At 48.0% G+C, this 18,249-nt stretch overlaps 1 protein-coding gene across 2 annotated transcripts in view; it reads right to left on the reverse strand.

Moving 5' to 3' along the window:
* LOC140399001 (G2/M phase-specific E3 ubiquitin-protein ligase-like) overlaps window positions 1–18,249 on the reverse strand; it is a 486,739-nt gene that overhangs the window by 86,044 nt on the left and 382,446 nt on the right. For both annotated transcript variants that reach the window (XM_072488055.1, XM_072488045.1), the window contains one exon: window positions 5,232–5,404. In XM_072488055.1, the coding sequence (XP_072344156.1) occupies window positions 5,232–5,404 (173 nt within the window). The remainder of the gene's footprint in view (window positions 1–5,231; window positions 5,405–18,249) is intronic.

Consider the following 18,249-nt stretch of genomic DNA (forward strand, 5'->3'; position numbering starts at 1 on the left):
CCACAGTGCAGAAGGTGGTCATTTGGGCCATTGAGTCTGCATTGGCCCTTGGAAAGAGCACCGTACTGGAGCACACCTCTCCATCCTATCCCCCTAACCCTACCTAACCTTTTGAACATGAAGGGGCAAACTGGCATGGCCAATCCACCTAACCTGCACATCTTTGGACTGTGGGAGGAAACTGGAGAATCCGGAGGAAACCCACGAACACCGGGGGGAAAATGCAAACTCCACACAGACAGCCACCCGAGGCCAGAATTGAACCCGGGTCTCTGGAGCTGTGAAGCAGCAGTGCTAACCACTGTGCCACCATATCACCCACAAAAGGGACTCTGAAGAAGCCCTGGCAGTCGCAGAGGGGCTCGGGATAAGCCCTGGCCGTCGTAGAGGGCTCAGGAAATGCCCGGGCGGGTGCAGAGGGCTCAGGAAAAGCCCAGGCGGTGGTAGGGGAGCTCAGGAGAAGCCCTGGTGGTCACAGAGGGGCTCGGGAGAAGGCCTGGTGAGCAAAGGAGGCAGCAAAAAGGTGATGTGCAGTGGGCCACTGCTGCAAGCTACTTTTGCAGGTAGTTGAGCATCTGAGTTTCTGCTGGAATGGAAACTTGAGAATCCAGGGAACAGCGTCTACAGAAACGAGATTGAAACTCTGCCAGGGAAGCAGTTGTTGAAACAGTGAGAATTGGAGTGACTTTATAGAATCATAGAATCTACAACAAGGCCCTTAGGCCCAAACTAGTCCATGCCAACCAAAAAGCCCATCTAAGCTAACCCCATTTGCCTGCATTTGGCCCATCTCCCTCTAAACAGCACGCTAGCACAGTGGTCAGAACAGTTGCTTCACAGCGCCAGGGTTCCATGTTCGATTCCCGGCTTGGGTCACTGCCTGTGCAGAGTCTGCACGTTCTCCCCTTGCCTGCGTGGGTTTCCTCTGGGTGCTGAATAGACTCGAACTGTTTTCATTAGAATGACGGAGGTTGAGAGGTGACCTGATAGAAATCTACAAGATTATGAGAGGCATGGATAGAGTGGATGGGCAGGCACTCTTTCCCAGGGTGGAGGGGTCAGTCACCAGGGGGCATAGATTTAAGGTCCGTGGGGTAAAGTTTAGAGGAGATAAGTTTTTTACGCCGAAGGTGGTGTGTGCCTGGAATGCGTTGCCGGGGAGGTTGTAGAAGCAGATATATTAACGACGTTCAAAAGGCATCTTGACACAACAGTTGGTGGAATTGCGGATAGCGATGAGGACTGTCAGAGGATACAGCAGGATTTAGATTATTTGGAGACTTGGGCGGAAGATGGCAGATGGAGTTTAATCCGGACAAATGTGAGGTAATGCATTCTGGAAGGTCTAATGCAGGTAGGGAATATACAGTGAATGGTAGAACCCTCAAGAGTATTGAAAGTCAAAGAGATCTAGGAGTACAGGTCCACAGGTCATTGAAATGGGCAACACAGGTGGAGGAGGTAGTCAAGAAGGCATAGGGCATGCTTGCCTTCATTGGCCGGGGCACTGAGTATAAGAATTGGCAAGTCATGTTGCAGCTGTATAGAACCTTAGGCCACACTTGGAGTATAGTGCTCAATTCTGGTCGCCACACTACCAGAAGGATGTGGAGGCTTTAGAGAGGGTGCAGAAGAGATTTACCAGAATGGTGCCTGGTATGGAGGGCATTAGCTATGAGGAGCGGTTGAATAAACTTGGTTTGTTCTCAATGGAACGAAGGAGGTTGAGGGGCGACCTGATAGAGGTCTACAAAATTATGAGGGGCATAGACAGAGTGGATAGTCAGAGGCTTTTCCCCAGGGTAGAGGGGTCAATTACTAGGGGGCATAAGTTTAAGGTGAGAGGGGCAAGGTTTAGAGTAGATGTACGAGGCAAGTTTTTTACGCAGAGGGTAGTGGGTGCCTGGAACTCGCTACCGGAGGAGGTGGTGGAAGCAGGGACAATAGTGACATTTAAGGGGCATCTTGACAAATACATGAATAGGATGGGAATAGAGGGATACGGACCCAGGAAGTGTAGAAGATTGTAGTTTAGTCAGGCAGCATGGTCGGCACGGGCTTGGAGGGCCGAAGGGCCTGTTCCTGTGCTGTACATTTCTTTGTTCTTTGTTTGTTCTTTGACATGGATAGGATGGGTAAGAGGGATACGGCATAAGGAAGTGCTGAGGGTTTTGCCCAAGGTTGGTATCATGACGGGTACAGGTTTGGAGGGCCGAAGGGCCTGTTCCTGTGCTGCATTGTTCTTTGCTCAGGTTTCCTCCCACAAGTCCCAAAGACGTGCTTGTTAGGTGAATTGGACATTCTGAATTCTCCCTCACTGTGTCCGAACAGGCGTGGCGACTCGGGGATTTTCATAGTAACTTCATTGCAGTGTTAATGTAAGCCTACTTTTGACAATAATAAAGACTATTATTAGATTATTAAACCGTTCTTATCCATCTATCTGTCCAAATGCCTTTTAAATGTTGTCAATGTCCCGGCCTCAACCACTTCCTCCAGCAGCTCATTCCACATATGTACCACGTAAAAAATGTTGCTCCTCAGGTTCCCATTAATTATTTCCCTTCTTAACTTAAAAGTATGCTTTCTAGTTCTCGATTCCCCAAACCTGGGAAAAAGATAAGTGCATTCACCGTATCCATGCTCTCATGAACTTATACACCTCTACAAGATCGCCCCTCAGTCTCGTACGCTCCAAAAATAAAGTCCTAGCTTGTCCAATCTTTCCCTATAACTCAGTCCCTTGGGTCCTGGGAACATCCTTGTAAATCTCTGCTGCACTCTCTCCAGTTTAATAACATCTTTCCTGTAGCAAGGCGACCAAAACCAAACACAATACTCCATGTGCCCTCAGTGCCCTGACTGATGGTCAGCATGCCAAAAGCCTTCTTCACTACCCTATCCACCTGTGACTCCACCTTTGGAGAACCTTGCACCTGAAATCTAAGGTCCCCCTGTTCCACGATATTCCCCAAGGTCTAACCATTCACCGTGAAAGTCCTACCTTGATTTGACTTTCCAAAATGCAATACCTCATACTTATCTCAATTGAACTCCATTTGCCATTTCTCGGCCCACTTCCCCAGCCAATCAAGATCCTGCTGCAATTTTTGGTAACCTTCTTCATGGTCTACAATACCACCTATTTTAGTGTCATCTGCAAACTTAATGATCATGCTTTGTACATGCTCATCTAAATTGTTGATGTAGATAACAAACAGCTAGGGCCAAGCACTGACCCCTGAGGCACACCACCAGTCACAGGCCTCCAGTCTGACAAGCATCCTTCCACCATTACCCTCTGCTTCCTACCATCAAGCCAACTGTCTATCCAATTTGCAGCTCTGCCTGGATTCCATGTGAACTAACCTTCCAGAGCAGCCTACCATGTACGTCTTGCCCTCATCGAACTTCCTGGTCACTTCATCAAAGAACTCTCAACAAATTTGTAAGGCATGACCTCCCATGCACAAAGCCATGCTGACTACTCCTAACCAAACCGTGTCTTTCCAAATGTCTGTATATCTTATTCCTCTGATTCCTCTCTAGTAACTTACACACCACAGATGACACACCACAGATGTTAGGCTTACTGTTCTGAAATTCCCAGGTTTTTCTTTGCAGCCCTTCTTAAATAAGGGCCCAACATTTACTACCCTCGCATCTTTTGGTACCTCACACGTGGCTAACGATGATGCAAATGTAAGACTACTTGTGATACTAATAAAGGTTATTATATCTCAGCCAGGGCTCCCGCAATTTCTTGTCCAGCCTCACGCAGTGTTGTTGGATATACCTGGTCAGGGCCAGGAGATTTATCCACCTTCATACATTTTAATACAACTTTTAGAGAGAATTCCTAGTTGAGACCTTAGAGGGTGAAGACTGGAATCCCTCATGAGAGTTTCGACAAGATAGGTTGATTCAGTGTTTACCGGTATCCATGTGGGTTGCTGTGAAATATCTGGAATCTGTCTTGGCCACTTCTGCCATTTATTGTGCAGTGTGTTTGATCACAGTTAATCTGCTAATTCACATGTATCTCATAGTTAACCTTGAATGCTAGGGTGCAGGATGGATATTTTCAATTGCTGTAGCTTCTGTCCACGTATAGTAAAGTTTGTTTATGTTTGTTCAAAACTCGTGCTTTATTCTTAGCATCTTGAATCTCAAACGGTGTCTTTTTTAAACAAAAAATTATTGGTCCCTAACCGGATTGCCCCCAAAACCATGGGGCTCTGGTCCAAGGTCTTAACAGTTCTAACAAATTTGTCAAACACTATTTCCCTTTCACAAAACCATGTTGACTCTGCCTGATTGTAAAACTAGTGCAAAAACCCCGTGCAAAACTAGGATATCTGAAACAAGATGAATGCATGCAGCACTGAGCCAAGAATCACAAGGCCAGCAATTGCAGCAAGTCACTCCAAAATTCGCAGGGAAATCCCTGATTACAAGCACACAACTGAAGTTGGCTGAAAGGAAACCTTGCCCCCAGATGATGTGCAACTCCTGGATGAAAAATTCCCGCATTTGAAAGTGAAGAATGATGAATAAAACAGTCTGGATTTTCGTTTCCACGGAACAAATAGTGTATGTAACATGTACAAGAAATAATGCTAAAGTCTTTTACTGTCCTTCAAACATACAACGTTGGCGAAAATCTACCCACAAGGAACTGTTTACCTCTTTTGGCTTTAAGAATGCGTGGCATCAATCCACATCTTACAGAAAGGTGCAATTTATAGAAGTAATTCTCAATGACAAATATAAAAACACAGAATGGTGTTTGTAATTTACACTTGCAAAGGCTTCTACAATAGCACCTTCCAAATCTGTGACAATGACCGCCTAGAATAAGAACTGCAGGTGTATGTGAACATCACCAACCTCCAAGTCACACACTATCTTGATTTGGAACTCTATTATAGTCATTCCTTCATTGGCACTGGGTCAAATTCCTGGAACTCCCTACCTAACAGTGCCATGGTAACACTTTCAGTATGGACTACAGTGGTTCAAAAAGGTGGCTCCCACCACCTTCTAAGGCAGATTGGGAATGGCAATAAACACTGCCAGTGATGCCCAAATCCCATGATGAAAAATAAAAATTAAATGCAAAACTTGCAAAAAACCTAATGACATTATCCAGATGGAAAATACTCATACAAACAGTTGAAGTGATTAAAGTAGAGCCATATTTAATGCAAGGACAATATACAAAGGCAAACCTTTCAAATGGAGAACGAACTCGACTGATCACATGGAAAATCAACACATCCTTCACCAACATTTCTTTCTCATCCAATGACCATACTGGTCTTAAGCATCCAGCTATGGAAAGGTAGTCAGCATTTTCATTGACAGATAATTTCAACTCTTCCACAGTTGAGGATTCTTTTATCTGAAATAGATGATCATAGGTTATAATTAAAACATACACTGGGGATTCCAGAAATTGTGTTGTCTTCCCCACCTGCCCGAATAGTGTCATGGATTCTTATTGAAACTTAAGAAAGAACTAGGAGGTGGTCATGCAGCCCCTCAAAGTCTGTTTTGTCTTTCAAAAAATCACATCTGATCTTCAATCTCAGCTCTACTTTCCCCACCATATCTCCATATTTCTTGATTACTTCAGTGTCTAAAAATCTGTCAATCACTGTCTTGAAATACTTTATCACTGATGGCTCATTATACTCTGGAGTAAAGAACTTTTAAAAAAAATATATATATATTTTATTCAAACTTTTCGGCCAAACAAAACAATACAAATGTTTTTCCCTTTTTACAACAATAAAACAATATAAATAACAGTGACCGTTTTTAACAAATAAATAATATATAAACTAAATGTCAACTGCCATAACAAAAATAATAACTCTCCCAAATAATAAAATCAAACAATCCAATATACATAACCAAGTACAAATATCTATACAAAAACACCCAAGGACCCACCCGAGCCCTCCCCCTTCCCCTGGGTTGCTGCTGTTACCTTCCCATTTCCTTTATCGTTCTGCGAGGTAGTTAATGAACGGTTGCCACCGCCTGGTGAACCCTTGAGCCGAACCCCTTAATGCAAACTTTATCCGTTCTAGTTTTATAAACCCTGCCATGTCGTTTATCCAGGTCTCCACGCCCGGGGGTTTGGCTTCCTTCCACATAAGCAATATCTTTCGCCGGGCTACTAGGGACGCAAAGGCCAAAACATCAGCTTCTCTCGCCTCCTGCACTCCCAGCTCTTCTGCAACCCCAAATATAGCCAACCCTCAGCCTGGCTCGACCCAGACACCCACCACCTTCGAAAGCACAATCGCCACCCCCACCCAGAACTCCTGCAGTGCCGGGCATGACCACAACATGTGGGTGTGGTTTGCTGGGCTCCTCGAGCATCACCCACACCTATCCTCTACCCCGAAAAATTTACTGAGCCTTGCTCCGGTCACATGCGCCCTGTGCAAAACCTTGAATTGTATCAGGCTTAGCCTGGCGCACGAGGACGAAGAGTTTACCCTACGTAGGGCATCTGCCCACAGCCCCTCTTCAATCTCTTCCCCCAGCTCTTCTTCCCATTTTCCCTTCAGTTCATCTACCATGATCTCCCCCTCGTCCCTCATTTCCCTGTATATATACGACACCCTACCATCCCCCACCCATGTCCCTGAGATCACTCTATCCTGAATCTCCTGCGTCGGGAGCTGCGGGAATTCCCTCACCTGTTGCCTCGCAAAAGCCCCCAGTTGCATGTACCGAAATGCATTCCCTTGGGGCAACCCATATTTTTCCGTCAGCGCTCCCAGACTCGCAAACGTCCCGTCTAAGAACAGATCTCTCAGTTGCACAATCCCAGCTCTCTGCCATGCTCCAAATCCCCCATCTATTGTCCCCAGGACAAACCTATGATTATTTCTTATCGGGGACCGCACCGAGGCTCCCGTCCTTCCCCTATGCCGTCTCCACTGCCCCCAAATTTTCAGTGTTGCCACCACCACTGGACTTGTGGTGTATTTCTTCGGGGAGAACGGCAACGGCGCCGTCGCCAGTGCTTGTGGGCTGGTTCCTTTGCAGGACGCCATCTGCAATCACTTCCACGCCGCTCCCTCCCCTTCTCCCATCCACTTACACACCATTGAGATATTGGCGGCCCAGTAGTACTCACTTAAGCTCGGTAGTGCCAGTCCCCCCCATCCCTGCTACGCTGCAAAAACCCCCTCCTCACTCTCGGGGTCTTCCCAGCCCACACAAAACTCATGACACTTTTCTCGATTTTCTTGAAAAAAGCCTTCGTGACCATCACCGGGAGGCACTGAAACACAAAAAGGAATCTCGGGAGGACTACCATTTTGACCGCCTGCACCCTACCCACCAGTGACAGGGGCACCATGTCCCATCTCTTTAAATCCGCTTCCATCTGTTCCACCAATCGTGTTAGATTAAGCCTATGTAAGGTTCCCCAACTCCTGGCTATCTGAATCCCTATGTACCGGAAATCTCTTGTTACCTTCCTCAGCGGTAAATCATCTATTCCCCTGCTCTGCTCCCCCGGATGCACCACAAACAACTCACTCTTACCCATATTCAATTTGTACCCCGAGAATTTCCCAAACTCCCTGAGTGTCCGCATTATCTCAGGCATCCCCTCCACTGGGTCCGCAACATACAGCAATAAATCATCTGCATACAATGATACCCGGTGTTCTTCTCCTCCCGAGTACTCCCCTCCACTTCCTGGAGCCCCTCAGTGCTATGGCCAGGGGCTCAATTGCCAATGCAAACAGTAACGGAGACAGGGGACACCCCTGCCTCGTCCCTCTATAAAGACGTAAGTAGTCAGACCTCTGCCTGTTCGTGACCACACTTGCCACCGGGGCCCTATATTGCAGCTGTACCCATCCAATAAACCCTTCTCCAAAACCAAATCTCCTCAACACTTCCCACAGATAGTCCCACTCCAATCTGTCGACTGCTTTCTCGGCGTCCATCGCCACTACTATCTCCGCCTCCCCCTCTGGTGGGGGCATCATCATCACCCCTAGCAGTCTCCGTATGTTCGTGTTCAGCTGTCTCCCCTTAACGAACCCAGTTTGATCCTCGTGGACCACCCCCGGGACACAGTCCTCTATCCTCGTCGCCATCACCTTGGCCAGGAGCTTAGCATCTACGTTTAAAAGGGAAATGGGCCTGTAGGACCCACACTGCAGCGGGTCTTTTTCCTTCTTCAAAAGTAGCGATATCGTCGCCTCCAACATAGTCGGGGGCAACTTCCCCCTTTCCCTGGCCTCATTAAAGGTTCTCGTCAAAAGCGGGGCCAGTAGGTCCATATATTTCCCATAAAATTCCACCGGGAATCCATCCGGTCCCGGGGCGTTCCCCGCCTGCATGCTTCCAATCCCCTTTACCACCTCCTCCATCTCAATCTGTGCTCCCAGTCCCGCCCTCTCCTGCTCCTGCACCTTCGGGAATTCCAGCTGATCCAGGAAACACATCATTCCCTCCTTCCCTTCCGAGGGCTGAGCCTTATATAAACTCTGGCTGACCTCGGCTTCTCCCCTTGCCCTCGGCCCCCACTGTGCGAGGCCCCCTCCTTCCTGCGTCCCTGTTCCCGCCACAATTACCATAGCGCGGGAGCAAAGCCCGCGTTTCCCACTCGGCCCCTCCCCTAATGGTGCCTTTCCCTTCTCCTTCCCCTTTCCGTCCCACCGGCGCCCACAGTTCCTCATACCCCCCCCCCCTCCCAAAACATGGGGAAGAGAGAAAAGTTACAGGATCATAGAATTAACAAATTGAAAAATCGTCCCCCCCCCCCCCTTCCCCTTCCTCGCCCCACATAATCACCCCACCACTTTGTCCCAGAAGCTCTTTCTCTCGCCCGACTATTCCAGCTTCTCGTCCACAATGAATGTCCACGCCTCTTCTGCCGTCTCAAAGTAGTGGTGCTTCCCTTGGTGTGTAACCCACAGTCTCGCCGGTTGCAACATTCCAAATTGAACCTTCTTTTTGTGAAGCACTGCCTTAGCCCGATTGAAACTTGCCCTCCTTCTCGCCACCTCCGCACTCCAATCCTGGTATACGCGGATCACCGCGTTCTCCCATCTACAGCTCCGAGTTTTCTTCGCCCATCTGAGGACCGTCTCTCTGTCATTGTAGCGGAGAAATCTCACCACTATAGCTCGAGGTATTTCTCCAGTCTTTGGTCTTCGCGCCAGAACTCGATAGGCTCCCTCCACCTCCAAAGGTCCCGTCGGGGCCTCCGATCCCATTAGCGAGTGAAGCATCGTGCTCACATATGTCCCGACGTCCGCCCCCTCGGCGCCTTCGGGAAGACCCAGGACTCTTAAATTCTTCCTCCTCGAATTGTTCTCCAGTGCTTCCAACCTCTCCACACACCTTTTGTGCTGTGCCTCGTGTGTCTCTGCCTTCACCACCAGGCCCTGTATTTCATCTTCGTTTTCAGCAGTCTTTGCCTTCACGACCCGAAGCTCCAGCTCCTGGGTCCTCTGCTCCTCCTTTAGCCCTTCAATCGCCTGTAATATCGGGATCAACACTTCCTTGTTCAATTCCTTCTTCAGCTCTTCCACACAGCGCCTCTTGTTGCTCCGGGCCCCATAACAAACGGCCACCTTCCGACGCCATCTTGCTTCGAGCTTCCCTTCCTTGCTGCTGCTCCAGAGGATCTTCTGCAATCCAGCTGCTATCCTCTCCTTTTTCCATGTGTGTCCGGGGGGACGGGGGGATTCCCTTCTGGTTTACCGCAGAATGTTTTTGGCCGTTTAAATTGCCGTTGGGGCTCCTATTAAGAGCCCAAAAGTCCGTTCTAACGGGAGCTGCCGAAACGTGCGACTTAGCTGGTCATCACCGCACCCGGAAGTCGAGTAAAGAACTTTTAAGGATGACAAACTTCTGAGGGAAGAAATTTCTCATCTCCAATCTAAATTATCCTGACACAATGTCTCCCTAGTTCTTTACTCCATTTCTGTCCAGAAAATAGCCTGAGCATCTACCCATTCAAATCTCTTAGTTATATCTGTTGATCACCTTTCAACTGGAAAATCTATGTCGGTTCTGCTCAATCTCTCTTCTCAGCTGGGAAATCATTCTCGCGAATCTGCAATGCACCACTTCAAAAGGAAAGAGTATCCCTCCTTAGACCTCATGAGACCAGAAAAAGAACGTCAGGTGAGGTTTCATCAAAGTCCCAAAGAATTGCAGCGATATTATATACCAATTACCTTGCAATAAAGACTAGCATAAATTTGTTTTCCTAATTGCTTGCTACACTTGCAGGTTAACATTGTGGTTTATATACAAAGATACCCAAATTCATCTGCACACCAAGCTAGTTTCTCACATTTTAAAAAGTATTCTGCTTTTCTATTCTTCCAAGAAAAGTGGATAACTTCCTCACATTATGTCACCTTCTTACCCACTCCCTTTTTTTGAATTACTTTATCAGTTACAACACCAGAGCTCAAGAGTGTGGACTGGGGCAAACCCCGAATCCAGCTCCTTGCCTGTTCCAAACATGAATTAAAATGGAATCCAATTCATTGTCGCCGCAAGTGAGACATACCAGATCCAGGCATTACACCTGACCTCACGCTCATCTTAGCCAAAAGGCCGAGAAGTGATTTACCCACTCACTTAACCTCATTTTTACCATTGCAGCCTCTTGGTATCCTTTGTACAGCTTACCCGTAACAGCCTCCCCGAACAGGAGCCGGAATGTGGCGACTAGGGTCTTTTCACAGTAACTTCACTTGAAGCCTACTTGTGACAATAAGCGATTTTCATTTAATTTTTTCATCTTATCCTCATCTTAGTCATTGATATATATTGTAAATAGCTGAGGCCAAAACAACTGATTCTTGTTAAAACCTGTCAACCTGAAAATGACCCATTTTCAATCATTAACCAATCCTCAATCCGAGCTCTCCGTATACACAGGATCTGCTCAGACGAGGAGGAGCGTAACAGACATCTACAGACGTTGAAAGATGCCCTCGTACGAACGGGATATGGCACTCGACTCATCGATCGACAGTTCCAACGCGCCACAGCAAAAAACCGCACCGACCTCCTCAGAAGACAAACATGGGACACAACCGACAGAATACCCTTCATCGTCCAGTACTTCCCCAGAGCGGAGAAACTACGTCATCTTCTTCACAGCCTTCAACACGTCATTGATGACGATGAACATCTTGCCAAGATCATCCCCACACCTTGCCTTCAAACAACCGCGCAACCTCAAACAAACCATTGTTTGCAGCAAACTACCCAGTCTTCAGAACAGTGACCACGGCACCACACAACCCTGCCATGGCAATCTCTGCAAGGCGTGCCAGATCATCGACATGGATACCACTATTACACGTGAGAACACCACCCACCAGGTACGCGGTACATACTCGTGCGACTCGGCCAACGTTGTCTACCTCATACGCTGCAGGAAAGGATGTCCCGAAGCGTGGTACATTGGCGAGACCATGCAGACGCTGCGACAACGAATGAACGGACATCGCGCAACAATCACCAGGCAGGAATGTTCCCTTCCAGTCGGGGAACACTTCAGCAGTCAAGGGCATTCAGCCTCTGATCTCCGGGTAAGCGTTCTCCAAGGCGGCTCAGAATCGCCGAGCAGAAACTTATAGCCAAGTTCCGCACACATGAGTGCGGCCTCAACCGGGACCTGGGATTCATGTCGCATTACATTCATCCCCCACCATCTGGCCTGCGAAATCCTACCAACTGTCCTGGCTTGATACAATTCACACCTCTTTAACCTGGGGTTACCCCATCTCTGGATCTGTAAAGATTTAATCACCTGCTAATGGTCGCATTCCAAGCATTGTTTGGCATCTTTGAATTTGTCTATATATATGTTTCTGGAACATACCTCTTAGAATCATAGAAGTTTACAGCATGGAAATAGGCCCTTCGGCCCAACCAGTCCATGCCGCCCAGTTTTTACCATTAAGCTAGTCCCAGTTGCCCGCACTTGGCCCATAACCCTCTATATCCATCTTACCCATGTAACTATCTAAATGCTTTTTAAAAGACACAATTGTACCCGCCTCTACTACTACCTCTGGCAACACATTCCAGACACTCACTACCCTCTGAGTGAAGAAATTGCCCCTCTAGGCCCTTCTGAATCTCTCCCCTCTCACCTTAAACCTATGCCCTCTAGTTTTAGACTCCCCTACCTTTGGGAAAAGATGTTGACTATCTACTTTATCTATGCCCCTCATTATTTTATAGACCTCTATAAGATCACCCCTAAGCCTCCTACGCTCCAGGGAAAAAAGTCCCAGTCTATCCAGCCTCTCCTTATAACTCGAACCATCAAGTCCCGGTAACATCCTAGTAAATCTTTTCTGCACTCTTTCTAGTTTAATAATATCCTTTCTATAATAGGGTGACCAGAACTGCACACATTATTCCAAGTGTGGCCGTACCAATGCCTTGTACAACTTCAACAAGACGTCCCAACTCCTGTATTCAATGTTCTGACCAATGAAACCAAGCATGCCGAATGCCTTCTTCACCACCCTGTCCACCTGCGACTCCACCTTCAAGGAGCTATGAACCTGTACTCCTAGATCTCTTTGTTCTATAACTCTCCCCAACGCTATACCATTAACTGAGTAGGTCCTGGCCTGATTCGATCTGCCAAAATGCATCACCTCACATTTATCTAAATTAAACTCCATCTGCCATTCGTCGGCCCACTGGCCTAATTGATCAAGATCCCGTTGCAATCCGAGATAACCTTCTTCACTATCCACTGTGCCACCAATCTTGGTGTCATCTGCAAACTTACTAACCATGCCTCCTAAATTCTCATCCAAATCATTAATATAAATCACAAATAACAGTGGACCCAGCATCGATCCCTGAGGCACATCACTGGTCACAGGCCTCCAGTTTGAAAAACAACCCTCTACAACCACCCTCTGTCTTCTGTCATCCAGCCAATTTTGAATCCAATTGGCAACCTCACCCTGGATCCCGTGAGCTTTACCCTTCTGCAACAACCTACCATGCGGTACCTTGTCAAAGGCTTTGCTAAAGTCCATGTAGACAACGTCTACTGCACTGCCCTCATCTACCTTCTTGGTCACCCCCTCAAAAAACTCAATCAAATTTGTGAGACATGATTTTCCACGCACAAAGCCATGCTGACTGCCCCGAATCAGTCCTTGCCTCTCTAAATGCTTGTAGATCCTGTCTCTCAGAATACCTTCCAGCAACTTACCTACTACAGACGTTAGGCTCACCGGTCTGTAGTTCCCAGGCTTTTCCCTGCTGCCCTTCTTAAACAAGGGCACAACATTCGCCACTCTCCAATCTTCAGGCACCTCACCTATGGCTGCCGATGATTCAAATATCTCTGTTAGGGGACCCGCAATTTCCTCCCTAGCCTCCCACAACACCCTGGGATACATTTCATCAGGTCCCGGGGATTTATCCACCTTGATGCGCTTTAAGACTTCCAGCACCTCCTCCTCTGTAATATGCACACTTCTCAAGACATCATTGTTTATTTCCCTTAGTTTACTAACATCCATGCCTTTCTCCACCGTGAATACCGATGAGAAATATTCATTCAGGATCTCACCCAACTCTTGTGGCTCTGCACATAGATGTCCTTGTTGATCCTTAAGAGGCCCTACTCTGTCCCGAGTTACTCTTTTTCCCTTTATGTATCTGTAGAAGCTCTTTGGATTCTCCTTTGCATTATTTGCCAAAGCAATTTCATGTCCCCTTTTTGCCCTCCTGATTTCCCTCTTAACTCTATTTCGACAATCTCTATACTCTTCAAGGGATCCACTTGATCCCAGTTGTTTATGTACGTCATATGCCTCCTTCTTCTTTTTGACCAGAGTCTCAATATCTCGAGTCATCCAGGGTTCCCTACTTCTACCAGCCTTGCCCTTCACTCTAAAGGGAATGTGCTTACCCTGCACCCTGGTTAACACATTTTTAAAAGCCTCCCATTTACCAGCCGTCCCTTTGCCTGCCAACAGTCTCCCCCAATCTACCTCTGAAAGTTCCTGTCTGATACCATCAAAATTGGCCTTGCCCCAATTAAGAATTTTAACTCTTGGGCCAGACCTATCATTCTCCATAGCTATCTTAAAACTAATGGAGTTATGGTCACTTGTCCCAAAGTGATCCCTCACTAACACTTCTGTCACTTGCCCTTCCTTATTTCCCAAGACGAGGTCAAGTTTTGCCCCCTCGCTAGTCGGTCCATCCACATACTGAATGAGAAATTCCTCCTGAATACACTCAACAAATTTCCCTCCATCCAAGCCCCTAATGCTATGGCTGTCCCAGTCAATGTTGGGAAAGTTAAAGTCCCCTACTATTCCCACCCTATTATTCTTGCAGCTATCTGTAATCTCCTTACATATTTGCTCCTCAATTTCCCGCTGACTATTTGGGGGCCTGTAGTACAGTCCTATCAAGGTGATCTCTCCCTTCTTATTTTTCAGTTCCACCCATATAGATTCAGTGGGCGAACCCTCGGATATATCCCCTCTAAGTACTGCCGTGATGTTCTCCCTAATCAAAAACGTCACTCCCCCTCCTCTCTTATCTCCTGTTCTATCCTTTCTATAGCATCTGTACCCCGGAACATTGAGCTGCCAGTCCTGCCCCTCCCTTAGCCATGTTTCAGTCATAGCTATAATATCCCAGTCCCATGTGCCCATCCATGCCCTGAGTTCATCCGCTTTGCCCGTCAGGCCCCTTGCATTGAAATAAATGCAGTTTAATGTAGACTTTCCTTGCTCTCTGCCTTGCTTTCTCTGGTCATGCTTTACACATTCTCCCTTCCTGCCTTTTGTTTCCGTCCCCACTGGCTTCCTACATCGGTTCCCATCCCCCTGCCACATTAGTTTAAACCCTCCCCAACTGCACTAGCAAACACACCCCCGAGAGCATTGGTTCCGGTCCCACCCAGATGCAGACCGTCCGATTTGTACAGGTCCCACCTCCCCCAGAACCGGTCCCAATGTCCCAGGAATTTGAAACCCTCCCTCTTGCACCATCTCTCAAGCCACGTATTCATCCTAGCTATCCTGTCATTCCTACTCTGACTATCACGTGGCACTGGTAGCAATCCTGAGATTACTACATTTGAGGTCCTACTTTTTAGTTTAACTCCTAACTCCCTAAAGTCAGCTTGTAGGACCTCATCCCGTTTTTTACCTATATCGTTGGTGCCTATATGCACCACGACTGCTGGCTGTTCCCCCTCCCCCTCCAGAATGCCCCGCAGCCGCTCCGAGACATCCTTGACCCTTGCACCAGGGAGGCAACATACCAACCTGGATTCTCGTTTGCGTCTGCAGAAACGCCTGTCTATTCCCCTTACAATTGAGTCCCCTATCACTATAGCTCTGCCACTCTTTTTCCCGCCCTTCTGTGCAGCAGAGCCAGCCACGGTGCCATGAACCTGGCTGCTGCCACCTTCCCCTGGTGAGCCATCTCCCCCAACAGTTTCCAAAACGGTAAATCTGTTTTGGAGGGAGATGACCACAGGGGATCCCTGCACTGCCTTCCTACTCTTCCTCTGTCTGTTGGTCATCCAGTCCCTATCTGCCTCAGTAATTTTAATCTGTGGTGTGACCAACTCACTGAATGTGCTATCCACAACTTCCTCAGCATCGCGGATGCTCCAAAGTGAATCCATCCGAAGCTCCAGAGCCGTCAAGCGGTCTAACAGGAGCTGCAGTTGGACACACTTCTTGCAGATGAAGGAGTCAGGGACACCAGAAGGGTCCCTGACTTGCCACATCTCACAAGAGGAGCATGACACGGGTCTGAGCTCTCCTGCCATGACTTAAACCTGAAGTTAAATTTGAACTACACTACACAGCTAAGAGAAAGTCAAGGAGAGGAAAATCACTTACTAGTCACAAGCCAATCACTTACCTGCTGGCTGTGATGTAATTGCTCCCGAGACTCCCTCACAGGTCTGCTTCTCTGCACCTCCTTAAGATGAGCACCAAATTCCCTTAACTAGTTAATTGGATTTTTTTTTTTGGGGGGGAAACTCAACCCCAAACACCAAACTCCAAAAAAACACAGCCCTCACTCACCTCTTACCCGAACTCAGCCTTACCCAAACTCAGATACACTCTGTTTGCTTCCAGCACTCCGTTTCTAAAGGCTCTTCAGCCACACCTTTTGTATCCTTCCTGATTTACAGTGAGCCAATAGGCCTGCTCCCGAAACTGATCTCCCGAAATCAGTCGATTTCGGCGGCGGGAGAACAGCTGGTGAGTCAGTTTCAGCGGCAGCATTGCGGAAGGAGGTTGCTGGGAGGTAAGTCAATCTTTAAAAGCACTTGTCTTTGCAGGGGCAGGCCAGTCGATTTCGGCGGCGGGAGAACAGCTGGTGAGCCAGTTTCAGCGGGAGCATTGCGGAAGGAGGTTGCTGGGAGGTAAGTCAACCTTTAAAAGCACTTGTCTTTGCAGGGGCAGGCCAGTCGATTTCGGCGGCGGGAGAACAGCTGGTGAGTCAGTTTCAGCGGGAGCATTGCGGAAGGAGGTTGCTGGGAGGTAAGTCAACCTTTAAAAGCACTTGTCTTTGCAGGGGCAGGCCAGTCGATTTCGGCGGCGTGAGAACAGCTGGCTGGTTAGTCAATTTCAGCAGGAGCTGAGAATTTTTCTTTTTTCTTTTTTTAAAAAAAATTAGTTTTTTAGGCGGGATCAGGAAGTCGACCCGCGGACGTCTGGGAAGACCCTCACCAATAAATTCTGGTGGAGAGGAAACCCGAGACACTACACGTGTAGTGTCTCCCACCCGCCCTCCTCCTCTAACCTAATAATAAAACCCATTGGTCTGAGGTAAGTACCATATTTTATATTATTATTATTTTTTATAAAAATTTAATTTAGTTGTTAGCCAGATCTTGGTAGAAAGTTAGAGGAATGGCAGGGAAGGGAGTGCAATGTTCCTCCTGCAGGATGTTTGAGGTGAGGGATGCAGTTAGTGTCCCTGCTGATTTTACCTGCAGGAAGTGCTGCCATCTCCAGCTCCTCCAAGACCGAGTTAGGGAACTGGAGCTGGAGTTGGAAGAACTTCGGATCATTCGGGAGGCAGAAGGGGTCATAGATAGCAGCTTCAGGGAATTAGTTACACCAAAGATTGGAGATAGGTGGGTAACTGTAAGGGGGACTGGGAAAAAACAGTCAGTGCAGGGATCCCCTGCGGTCGTTCCCCTGAGAAACAAGTATACCGCTTTGGATACTTGTGGGGGGGACGACTTACCAGGGGTAAGCCATGGGGTACGGGCCTCTGGCACGGAGTCTGTCCCTGTTGCTCAGAAGGGAAGGGGGGAGAGGAGCAGAGCATTAGTAATTGGGGACTCTATAGTCAGGGGCACAGATAGGAGATTTTGTGGGAGCGTGAGAGACTCACGTTTGGTATGTTGCCTCCCAGGTGCAAGGGTACGTGATGTCTCGGATCGTGTTTGCGGGTCCTTAGGGGGGAGGGGGAGCAGCCCCAAGTCGTGGTCCACATTGGCACCAACGACATAGGTAGGAAAGGGGACAAGGATGTCAGGCAGGCTTTCAGGGAGCTAGGATGGAAGCTCAGAACTAGAACAAACAGAGTTGTTATCTCTGGGTTGTTGCCCGTGCCACGTGATAGTGAGATGAGGAATAGGGAGAGAGAGCATTTAAACACGTGGCTACAGGGATGGTGCAAGCGGGAGGGTTTCAGATTTTTGGATAACTGGGGCTCTTTCTGGGGAAGGTGGGACCTCTACAGACAGGATGGTCTACATCTGAACCTGAGGGGCACAAATATCCTGGGGGGGGGAGATTTGTTAGTGCTCTTTGGGGGGGGTTTAAACTAATGCAGCAGGGGCATGGGAACCTGGATTGTAGTTTTAGGGTAAGGGAGAATGAGAGTATAGAGGTCAGGAGCACAGATTTGACGTCGCAGGAGGGGGCCAGCGTTCAGGTAGGTGGTTTGAAGTGTGTCTACTTCAATGCCAGGAGTATACGAAACAAGGTAGGGGAACTGGCAGCGTGGGTTGGTACCTGGGACTTCGATGTTGTGGCCATTTCGGAGACATGGATAGAGCAGGGACAGGAATGGATGTTGCAGGTTCCGGGGTTTAGGTGTTTTAGTAAGCTCAGAGAAGGAGGCAAAAGAGGGGGAGGTGTGGCGCTGCTAGTCAAGAGCAGTATTACGGTGGCGGAGAGGATGCTAGATGGGGACTCTTCT

This window comes from Scyliorhinus torazame, chromosome 2, assembly GCF_047496885.1.
Source record: "Scyliorhinus torazame isolate Kashiwa2021f chromosome 2, sScyTor2.1, whole genome shotgun sequence".
Classification (NCBI taxonomy): Eukaryota; Metazoa; Chordata; class Chondrichthyes; order Carcharhiniformes; family Scyliorhinidae; genus Scyliorhinus; species Scyliorhinus torazame.